This window comes from Pipistrellus hanaki, assembly GCF_964339955.1.
Source record: "Pipistrellus hanaki genome assembly, chromosome: 1".
NCBI lineage: Eukaryota > Metazoa > Chordata > Mammalia > Chiroptera > Vespertilionidae > Pipistrellus > Pipistrellus hanaki.
Genome location: NC_140503.1, coordinates 140,647,270 through 140,659,352, shown reverse-complemented (window position 1 = coordinate 140,659,352; position 12,083 = coordinate 140,647,270). Strand labels below are relative to the sequence as shown.

Here is a 12,083-nt window from a genome sequence, read left to right as displayed (position 1 = left end):
GTTCCTCATTTCTTCTCCCCTAAACTTTTACACTTCTAAGAATAAATTTTAAAATCTAATAATTTTAAACCTTGTTTTTTTTCTGCCCTGGGAATTGAGAGCAAACTTGTTTACATGTAAACTTGCCCGTAGGCTGTCAAAAGGTGTAGCCATTCAAATGTAAATGGACACATTGTTTAAACATAGCTGCTGGTTGGAATTGGATTACCTGTTCTGGGTGGGAAGGGCTTGTCATTCCCTTTCTCCATTAAAATTAAGGTGATAGCTTTAAAATCTCTTTTTGGCAAGAGACCTTAAACTTTCAGAACTTTAAATTTTTCAGATAGTAAATCAGTTACTTAGCATTTTCTCAAATCAATAATACCTCCACATGCCCAAGGATACACTTCACACAAAAGACATTTCCAAATAGATCAACCAACCTCATCCAGGCCCCACACAAGGCACTCACAGATCAACATCCCAGCGCTATACTAACTCAACACATCCAGATCTAAGTCTTCATCACTTGATTCAGCAGACCCTCAAGTTCCCCCAAAAGTTTCCAGCCATGTCTGAGAGGCAGCCTTGGGTCGGGGGCAGGCGAGGAACAAGCTGTTTCGGGCCTGGCTGCTCCGGGCCTGGCCTCTGTTGCTCTGGTCCGTTCCACAACCAGCTGCTCCAGGTCTGGCCACTGCAGCTCCCGACCTAGCTGCTCCGGGCTTGGCTGCTGCTGCTCCGGGCCTGGCCGCACCCGACCCAGCTGCTCTGGGCCCGGTTGCTCCGGGCCCGGCCACTCCGGGCCTGGCCCCTACTGCTTTTTATGAACAATTAGAAAGTCCCCTTCTACTGCTAACTAGCTGTGACTTCACCTTCCTGATTCTGTTTCCTCTTCTATAAAATGTGGAAAATAAAAATAATGTCCCCAGAGCTGTTGTGAGGAGCAATATAAACATTATCAAGTTACTTAAACACTGCAGTAGCACTGACAGTCAATCTAATACATGGTAGGCCATTGGAAAGCAAATAAGAAACAGTCTCCTAGTCAACCCCAGCATTACCTTTGGTATCTTCCTCGGATTCAATTTTACAGGTTTTTGTTCTTCATCCTATAAACAAACAAACAAAAAATGCTCAAAACGAGGCAAAGGCCACTGCTTTCCATCCTACTGCTTTTTATGAACAAGTAGAAAGATCCCTTCTACTGCTAACTAGCTGTGACTTCACCTTCCTGATTTTGTTTCTTTTTCTATAAAATGTGGAAAATAAAAATAATATCCTCACAGAGTTGTCGTGAGGATCAAATGAAAATACATGGGAGGGCACAAAGGAACATTTAAGATCCTATACAAATGCTATAACGATGGGATTGTGGTAGATTGCATATGGCCCCAATTCTTCTATCCTCCCTTCATCTCTGTCCTGACCTGTGCCTCTCCCTGGGACTGGGTGCATCTTATTGCCTCTATACCCTGTGCCTGGCACTGAGACTTATTTTGGCCAATAGGATGTCAGAAGATGTGACGGAAGAGATGTTTGTGCAACTGGTTTTATCCTTTTGCTTTTCTGTCATATATTCTGAGAAGAACATGGCCAGCCTACCAAAGAAGAACCCCATATCAGTAGATTCACTTCCTGCAGTTACACTCATCTGTGGTCAACTGAAATTCCAAAATATTAGATAGAAAATTCCAGAATTATGTAACTTATAAGTTTTATAAATTGTGCTCCTACTCTGTCCCACCAGGGATAAGGATTACCCTTTGTCCAGCATATACACACTATACTATATGCTACCCACTAGTTAGTCATTATCAGATCAACTGTCAGTGGTACTGCAGTGTTTAAATAACTTAATGTTATATTGCTCAAGTAACTTAACAATGACCAAAGCCATTCACTTGACTTAGATTATAATATATTGTTAAAACTGTTCTATTTTATTATTAGTTATTGTTGGTAATCTCTTACTATGCCTAATTTATAAATTAAACTAAACTCTATCATAGGTATGTATACATAGGAAAAATATAGTATATACAGGGTTCAGTACTATATGCAGATTCAGACATTCATTGGGGTTCTTAGAACATATTCCCCATGAACAAGGTGGGGGCTACTGTATATATAGATATTTATGAAATTATGCCTGTAAAAATCAAATACTTAGTACAATACAAATATGGATAAAAGTAATAGATAAATATTTTAACTATATTAATGTACTTACAGAAAAGGGGGAAAAATTATACCTCTATATAGGTCTGTGGTAAAAATGAATAATAATATTATAGTTTAACAATGTTTAAATACATGAATAAAAAAGAATAATACACTTTATTTTAAAGATATTATTTGTTTTAAAGATAATATTCTCCCAGCTTTGGATTTAGCTTGCTCTTCTTTTTCTAGTCCTTTAAGGTATAAAGATAGATTGTTTTGAGGTCTCTGCCCCCTCTCCCCCCCGTTTTGTTTTTGTTATAGGTATTTACTCCTCTGAATTTCTCTATGAGCACATGTCCTTTTGCCACATCCCATTTGTATTGGTATGGTGTATTTTTGTTTTCATTTATCTCTAAGGTTTTATATTTTCCTTTGTGATTTCTTTGGCCTTTGGTTGTTTAAGAGAATGTTGTTTAATTTCCATACATCTGTGAACTTTCCAGTTTTCCTGTTACTGATTTATAGTTTTATTCCATTGTCTTTAGATAAACTACTTCATATCATTTCAACATTTTAAAACTTATTGAGACATGCTTTGTGGCCTAACATATAGTGTACATCCTGGGGAATATTTCATGTGAACTTGAGAAAAGTGTGTATTCTGCTCTTTTTGGATGGAGTGGTATATACATATTTAGTTAGATCAGTTTGGCTTTAGTACTCTTAAAGTTCTTTATTTTCTTTTTGATCTTGTGTCTAGGTTTTCTATCCATTATAGAAAGTGAGGTATTGAAGTCTCCAACTATTATTATAGAGTTGTCTTTGCCTCCCGTCAGTTGTGTCAATGTTTTAATCATACTAGTATATTTGGAGCTCTAAAGTTTGGTGTGTATATTTTCATAATTATTATATATTAGAGGCCTGGTGCATGAGGGTGGTCCCTCAGCCCGGCCTGCCCCCTCTCACAGTCTGGGAGCCCTCAGGCGGGAGGCAACCTGGTGATCAGGCGAAGGCGATGCTCCCATCACACCTCTGCTGCTACCACTGCCGCAGCACAAGCCTCAGCCAGCCCTGCTTACCTGAGCCTTGGGTGGCCCTGGGTAGCTGAGGGGCTGAAGGGACTCTGGAACTCCGGAGGCATGCTTGTGGAATGGCTGGCCACCTGCCTCCCTGGTGGGGCTGAAGGGACTGGGCACTGCCATCTTGTGGCTGTGGGAGCCTCCATCTTTGAGAGCATGGCAGTCAGTTAGCATATTCCCTCCTGTATGCTGTGGGCACCTCCATCTTTGTGACAGCATGAGGGTCAATTAGCATATTCCCTGTTTATTAGATAGGATTTTAATAAATTGATTCTTTTATCATGTCTAATGTCCTTTTTTTTTTTTTTTTTTTGTCTCTTGTAGCACGAGACAATTAAAGTCAATTTTGTCTTACATTAGTGTGGACTCTACACCTCCTTGCTGGTTGCTATTTGCATGGAATATCATTTTCTAATCTTTTACTTTCAAGCTATTTGTCATTGGATCTAAAGTGGGTCTTTTGTAGACAGCATATGGCTTGATCATAGTTTAAAAAAAATAAATTCTGCCAATCTCTGCCTGTTTAATGTATTTGCATTTAAATTAATTGCTAAGGGAGGTCTTACCTCTGTCTTTTACTATTTTTTTCTCTATGCCATGTACCTTTTTGTTCTTTATTTCCTCCATTATTGCCTTTTTTTGTGTGTTTAGTTGATTTTTTTTATAGTGCTATTTTGATTCTTTTCTCATTTCCTTTCTTCTTCTTCTTTTTTTATTTTTATTTTTTGGCAGGGGGATATATTTAAAGATATTTTCTTTGTGGTTACCTTAGGGATTATACTTTAAAATCTTAATTTATAGCAATTTTGTTTGCTTCAATACCAATCTAGCTTCAAAAGCATATAAAAACTCTGCTCCTGTATAGTTCATAGCCTCTGTATAATTCCATAGTATAATAATAATACTCTGTTATTATTGTCACACATTACATCTTTATACATTGTGTCATTGCTAACATAGATTTACAATATATGTTTACACCTTTGCCTTTTAAATCATATAGGAAATAAAAGGAGTAGATATGAACTAAAAGCAAAATAACATGGCTTTTGTATTTACCTACATAAACACAAAAGTATTTACCTTTTCAGGGGCTCTTTGTTTCTTCAAGTGGCTTCAAGTTCCTGAACAGTGTCCTTTTGTTCAGCCTGAAGCACTCCCTTCCTGGTGGTGCATTTCTTGTAGAACAGGTCTACCAGCAACCACCTCCATCAGCCTTTGTTCATCTGAGAATGTCTTCATTTCTCCACTTTTTTTTTTTTTTTAAATATTTTATATGGTAAAAATATATAGCAAAACCATCTTTTGTTCAAAAGAGGAAAAAATATATTGTTGTGATTACATTTCTTTTTTGTTGTTGTTGTTGTTTTTTAATATATTTTATTGATTTTGTACAAAGAGGAAGTGAGAGAGATAGAGAGTTAGAAACATCGATGAGAGAGAGTCATTGATCAGCTGCCTTTTGCACACCCCCTACTGGGGATATGCCCGCAACTAAGGTACATGCCCTTGACCGGAATCGAACCCGGGTCCCTTCAGTGCCCAAGCCAACGCTCTATCCATTGAGCCAAACCAGTCTCGGCTGTGATTACATTTCTAAGGATGACTTAAGTAGTGTCTGGCTCCTCATCTGTGCACTATACTATAGTATGGGTTGGCTTCAACCATGACTTCTCCAGCATCAGCCATTTATCAAAGCTAAAATCATGCTTTAAAGAAACATGAAGAAACAGAGCAAGTGGAAACCAATCATGATCATGGCTTATTTTATGTGTGACTTCAGCCGTCCTCGATTCTTTATTCCTGTTGGATCAGACGCTCCCATGTTACGACTTGGCACCATAATGAAGTGATAGATATTCCAAGTAGCAACAGGCAAGTTGAGAAGGAAGATGAACCAGTGCGATGAAATGAGCATTAATTCAGTGATAGTGGTCAATCTGGTAATTCTGTAATTACCTACTTGCTTAATGTCAAGCATTAATATAATCATATTCTAAATCAGACAATGTAATTATGAAGTATACTGAGAGGAAGATGAATAACAGTCGAGGACAGAGAAGACAAACACCTCATCCTCCTCTACCACTGACCTTCCATCTAACTGGCTCTGGTGCCCCTTAATTTCTCCATTTTTAAAAGAAAGCTTTGCTGAATATAGAATTCTTGGTTGACAGTTCTTTTCTTTCAGGACATTAAAAATGTTATCTCACTATCTTCTGTCCTTTGTGGTTTCTGATGAGAGAGATGCTAATCTTATTGAGGATTTGTTGTCCAAGATGAGGTGCTTTCTTCTTGCTGCTTTCAAGGTTTTTTTTGTGTTTTTTTTTTTTGTTCCTTAATAGTATTGTTATAATGTGGCTTGGTGTGGATTTCTTTATGCTATCTTCTGTGGGGTAAGTAAGCTCCCTGAAACTGTAGATTCCCATTCTTTCTCAAATTTGGGAGGTTTTGGCTATTATTTCTTCTGATATTCTCTGTAAGTGTTTCTCTCTTGTCCCTCTGAGATTCTCATTATGGATATATCGGTATGCTTGATGGTGTCCTATAGTTCTCTTAGGCCCCTGTAATTTTTTCTCTCTCTTTACTCCTGAGACTGGATAATTTAATTGCCTGATCCTAAAGTTTACTTACTCTTCTGCCTGCTTATCTGTCGTTAACATTTTCTAGTGAGTGTTTTCATTTCCATTATTACACTTTTCAGCTTCAGAATTTGTCTGAGTCCTTTTTATAATTTTTATCTCTATTGAAATGCTCTATTTGTTCACATACCCTCCTCCCAGTTTTATTTAGCCCTTTGAATGTATTAAAGATAGTTGATGTAAAGTCTTTGCCTGGGAAGTCCAAAGTCTGTTCTTCCTCAGGGACCATATCTGTTAATTTCTCCTGCGAATAGGCCATATTTTCTTGTTTCATTGCATGCTTCATAATATTTTGTTGAAGACTGGACATTTTTAATATTATACTGTAGTTACTCTAGAAATCATATTCTTTCTTCTTCTCAGAGCTTGCTTTTCTTGATTGCTGCAGACTGTAGCTGTTTGTTTAGTGACTTTTCTTAACAGTTTTTGTGAACTTTGTTTTTTGCGTGTTGTCTTTGAAGTCTCTGTTCCTTTACCTTGTATTCAGCTAGTGTTTAGGCAAAGATTTCCTTGAACATAAGGAGCCAGAGAGAAAGAGAGTGAGAGTCAGAGAAAGAGAAAGGGAGAGAGAAGAGAATAAAGGAGAAAGGAAGGAAGGAAGGAAGGAAGGAAGGAAGGAAGGAAGGAAGGAAGGAAGGAAGGAAGGAAGGAAGGAAGGGAAAAAGAACTAAAGAAACTGTTCAAATCAACACCAAAAAACTTCTCCTGGACTTTGCAAATGGGCTCTGTGCTGGAGCACTCCCTCAAGCTTAGCCAGGTCATTTACAATTCTGTTGAACCTTCACTTCATGCTTGCACTGAGCCTAGATATTTCCTAGAGGTGTAAACTTAGGGTCTTATTAGGTCTTTTCTGAGTTTGCATCCTGCCCTGGGCATGTGTGTTAATTTCTAAATACCTAAATATTTACAGGTGCCATTGAATGTCCTAATTTCCTATGGATACTCTTCCCCTAACTTTTCCTCCCAAGCTTTAGCATCCTAGTATATGTCTCAACTGTAATATTCTGTCCCAGATGGCTGTGGGCTGTTTACTTGACAGTTCTGAGTTAGGTAAAAGAAAGACAAGTACAATACATTGTGTTAGGCTTTCAAGCATTTATTTTAAAATAAAGTCTGCTCTGCTCCTTCTAGAGCTGGGACTAGAGTTCCACACTGGGAATGCAGATTGCCATCTTCAAGACAGCCACTGAGCTGGGGACATGGTGGGGCAAGGGTAAGTAGAAATGCCACCAAGCTCTCCTACCATTTTTTAAAATATATTTTATAGATTTTTTACAGAGAGGAAAGGAGAGGGATAGAGAGTTAGAAACATCCTTCAGCTGCCTCCTGCACAACCCCTACTGGGGATGTGCCTGCAACCAAAGTACATGCCCTTGACCAGAATCGAACCTGGGACTTTTCAGTCCGCAGCCTGATGCTCTATCCACTGAGCCAAATCTGTTTTGACTCTCTTACCATTTTAAAGTTGCCTTTTCTTTCATTCAGAGCTCACTTAGGTGCTATTGACCTTTGACTGATAACCAGTTCTGACTAGGTTAGTTCTGACAGTTGGCTTGATTTTTCCGTCTTTTTATGGTGCTTGCCTAATCTGCCATTTTGACTGACCTCCCTCTCTGCACTGAGTGTTGCCTCCTGGGCATTTTCTCTTTCCAGCATCTTGTCACTCTGCTGAACATCACTCTAGTCCAGTGGTCGGCATTCTGCGGCTCGAGAGCCACATGCAGCTCGTGAGCCTTGATTTGCCACTCTGTTGACTAATGAGTTTGCGGACCACTGGGATAAGGGCTTAATCACAAGGAACAACAGCCTATAATTATTGGAATCAAGAGTCTAGGTCAGTAGTATCCTTCTTTCTTTCTGAAATGCTACCCGTTTAAACCTAGATTTATCATCAAGTTTTAGAGTAAAAGAGATATTTAAGATTTCAGGGAGGGATTGTATCACAGCACAGAGCCATCCCAGTGGACAGCCATGTCGCCTGGAGCACTTGGCCTCCCTGTTCTTCAAGATGCTTGCTTATTCCTACAGCAGCCTCTCCCTCGGCGCTCTGGACTTCGCTGCCATTCACTCCTGAGTCTCTGCCCCTCTGTGCCTGGGGAGGTTCAGCAACTTCTTATCTCACTATTCAGGACAGTGCAGGTCCATACCACTCCCGGCACCTCTGCCATTAGCACAAGAAGGGAGAGGGCTCTTTGTTACCTAGAAGGAAATCTGCTCCCAGCTTTCAAAATAACAAAGATTTCTTCCAGCTGTATATATTTTGTTTTATTTGAAAATGTAGATACATTTTAGAACTTCTTTAAACACATGCATATTGTTCCTATGGTAACCTCCATTTAAATGTAGTTACTTCCCAGATTCCATTTTTCTTTTATAAATTAGTATTTTTAAAAGTTCTGAAAATTTCACAAATATGACAGTAACTCCTCTCAAAATGCTGTTTGTTAAATGAATAAAGACAACTTTATTGTTGGATTATTGGTTAGTGGGAAAAAAAGAGGCTTTTTTTTTCTTTTTGTAAGTGAAAACTATTATTTTCAGGTTTGTTGTGTGTTTTTTTTTTTTTTATTTATTTATTTATTTTTTAATAAAATTCTGTTTTTGTTCCAGGAACTGAAAATGTAGCTGAAATGTCTTTTTTTTTATTTTTCAAAAGACAATTTTTTTCTCATTATAAATCAACACACTTTTTGGAATTTAAAAAAGAAAAGTGAAGGATGAGTAAGACAGAATTTCTGAATTCTGAAAATTCATAAATGTATAAAACAGAAAATAATAAGTCACCAGTAATCCCATCACTCAGAGATTCCCAACTGTTACCTGTTTGATATATATTCTCCAAGAACTTTTAAATTGACATTTATTTAAGCAGCTACATTTGTGTGTGTATGCACACAGATACATATGTACATATGTGTGTATATTTTTTATTTAACAGACTTTATTTATTTTTATTATTTTATTGATTTTTTTACAGGAGGAAGGGAGAAGAATAGAGTTAGAAACATAGATGAGAGAGAAACATTGATCAGCTGCCTCTTGCACACCCCTCACTGGAGATGTGCCCACAACCAAGGTACATGCCCTTGACCAGAATTGACCTGAGACCCTTCAGTCTACAGGCCGATGCTCTATCCACTGAGCCAAACCAATTAGGGCAACAAACAGACTTTAGTAAGGTCTTTTTTTTTTTTTTTTTTTTAGTAAATATAGAATGCATCATTTTAATGGGTACATGGTGGTTCATTTATGGATGTGCACTCATTTAATCTGTTTCTTATAAATGAGCATTTAGTTTATTTTCATTTGGTTTCTGCTATAAACATTGCATATATATTTTTATTTTTTGCATATATATTTTAGAAGTTATAAGAAACTTGAAGTATGAAATCTTACTTCTTAGATAGTTTTCTTTAAATATTTGCTTCTATGAACTGTCCCAAGACAAAGACAATTTTTGGAATCATATTTTAAAATGCTATGATCACCAAAGTAGGCAATCTTCAATAAATATCTAAAATGTCTTAAACATTTCTAAGCTTGATAGATGACTTTCCAACCGGGCTACCATCTGCCATTTCAGTTTAACTTCCCGAATGCCCACAAAGTCTCCACTCTGGTCAAATGGGTTTATTCACCTGGTGATAGAAAGGCACCTTGTACTTGGCTATCTTTCTGCCATAGCACTTGCTGTTTCTCCAGACTGGGCAGGCTGGAAATCACTTTCCCTATCTCCCCACGGATCAAATCTAATTCAGAAATAAGTCTAGCTCAAATCCTACTTGGTCCATAAATTCTTCCCGATCTCCCAGCAGAAAGGATTTTTTCCTCCCATTGAAGTCCCTTGGCACATGATATTGGCACCATTTTGGGGGCAATAAATACATACTGTCTTGTAACAGTTCCTTATATTTTTCCCCCCAGATGTTATTTAAATCTTGTTTCTTACTCCCTCTTTGGAATATTTCTATCATCTTGCTACAACTGTACCAAAAGGTGACTGAAGGTAGAGGTCAGCTTTGCCATTTGCTCAGCACTATACTTTGCACATAGAAGGAGCTTTGTAAATATTTGAATATGTTTTGTATTGATTTTTTTTTTTTTTTGAGAGAGAGAGAAAAACATTGATGTGAGAGAGTAACATCAATCTATTGCCTCTCACAGGAGCTGGACAAAGGATGGAATCTGAAACCTGGGAGTGTGCCCCGACAGGGAATCAAACCTGTGACCTTTCTGTGCACGGGACAACGCTCAACCAACTGAGCCACACCAACCAGGAAAATATTTATTTATTGAATATGATTACTATAAATTACAATCTATATTGCTAAAATTCTCATTCAGTTTAATTCATATGCACAGATAAAAGCATACAAAAAAAAGCAATTTCTTAAAGCTCTTTCATCAAGATACTAGCAAAGGTCTCTGTTACTGACTATATCCTGCCATTGTTGGTAACTGAACGGTGTGATCTTTAAATAAAAATAATGTCTCAAGATTTTTACGTATTTTTACAATATTTAAAATATTTTTTAAAATAGTTTGCATAAACATTGAATTGCTTACCTTACAAAAGCTTAGGTAGAAGCACAAAAGTAACAGGATAGCATGAGCAAGCTTCATGGTGGAGACATTCAGGGTCTGTGTCTCTCCTGTGGATGCTTCTCCACCCCAGATAGTTTTTTTCAAATTTAATTTTTAACCTCTGGAAAAACATTTAAGAAGATCAAGCCTTCTAAAGAGCTTTGTACTTTTGAACTCAAAGAGAATTTGGCTACAGTCCAAAGAGTTTACCGTAACTGAAACAAAAAAAAAAAGGTCTTTCAGCAAACAGCAGAAGGAGGCGACCAATAGGAACTGTGCTTCCTCCAGAGGAAACTGATTTCCCACCTCATTACTGAATAATGCCTCTGTTCTGTTTCCTAGGGAGGACAGAAACCACCCCGCAAGATAACTTTTTGTGCTTGAGGAAAATAAATCATATTTCCCCTCAAGGCCGAAGACTAGGCGATGGCAAAAAGTAAAAGTGCATCAGATTAAAGGCTATGCCAAATACCTTAAATTCCTCAACCAAACAGCTCTTTTCGCATGCACTGGCTCTGCTGTGTTCAAGTTGTGTTCTCTGAGCACAAAAATAAATACTTTTTAAAAACAAGTATTCTTGCCCTGGCACCAATGACAGTGCAGGATTCATGTGTGTTTGTAAAATAAATTTGGGACCAATTTTATTAATTGGTCCCAATAAATAAATAAATTTCTGCTGTCACCATTTGGCTTCTCCTGAAGCAGAGGTGGGACAGATTTGGGAGAGGAGGGGGGGGAAATGAAGGGAGGGTGGAAAAGTGTGGGTGCAAAATGCGCGTTAGGAATGATCCAGTGAGAGGAAGGGAGAAGGAGCAGGAATGAGCAGAGAGAGGAGTCGGGCTACTTCTTTTGAAATTTTGAAGGAACCACTCGGAGCATATGTGGCAAGTATATCTAAAAGGTGTAAATGGTGGGCTCTGGAAGACAAGGAAATGATTTTCCCAGATACCTTCTTTTTTTTTTTAAATATATTTTATTGATTTTTTACAGAGAGGAACAGAGCTAGAAACATCGATGAGAGAGAGACATCGACCAGCTGACTCCTGCACACCCCCTACTGGGGATGTGCCCGCAACCAAGGTACATGCCCTTGACTGGAATCGAACCCTGGACCCGTCAGTCCGCAGACTGACTCTCTATTCACTGAGCCAAATCAGTTTCGGGCCAGATCCCTTCTTCAAGGAAGGTTTTGCTAATAACACTTTCTTCTGACAGAATCTGTCAGTTCCCCGGGGGTCTGCCTCAGCTACAGAAAACTGCCGCACCTGAAGGCATGTCTTTCCTGGACAACCACACCACTGACTGACTAAGGCAGGCCCTCGGGCAGCTCCGGGGAACTCCGGAGTGAGTGTGCCTGCCACAGTGCCCTGGGTCAGGCAGAAATGCCTGAACTATTGAACCCTGCCTTCAGGTGCGGCAATTTTCTGTAGCTGAGGCAGACCCCCGGGGAACTGACAGATTCTGTCAGAAGAAAGTGTTATTAGCAAAACCTTTCTTGAAGAAGGAATCTGGGGAAATCATTTCCTTTCAGAGCCCACCGTGTACACCTTTTAGATCTACTTGCCACCTATGCTCCGAGTGGCTCCTTCAGAATCTCTGTGGGTCTCTCCTTTGGAAGGAAATGTTAGAAGAGGGA

The 12,083-nt window shown here is 38.6% G+C and overlaps 1 protein-coding gene across 6 annotated transcripts in view; it reads right to left on the bottom strand.

The window, feature by feature from the left end:
- Positions 1-10,968, bottom strand: part of CFI (complement factor I) — a 46,291-nt gene extending 35,323 nt beyond the window's left edge. The window contains exons 1-3 of one of the 6 annotated variants that reach the window (XM_084872372.1): positions 10,920-10,968; positions 10,430-10,568; positions 1,041-1,088 (exon numbers count right to left, since the gene is read on the bottom strand). In XM_084872372.1, coding sequence (XP_084728498.1) covers positions 1,041-1,088; positions 10,430-10,486 — 105 coding nt within the window. In that variant the 5' untranslated portion in view covers positions 10,487-10,568; positions 10,920-10,968. Of the gene's footprint in view, positions 1-1,040; positions 1,089-3,221; positions 4,269-4,304; positions 4,489-10,429; positions 10,897-10,919 lie in introns of those variants that run through there. The other 5 variants (XM_084872371.1, XM_084872373.1, XM_084872374.1 and 2 more) reach the window with 5 other exon arrangements.
- Between the last annotated feature and the right edge of the window lie 1,115 nt (positions 10,969-12,083).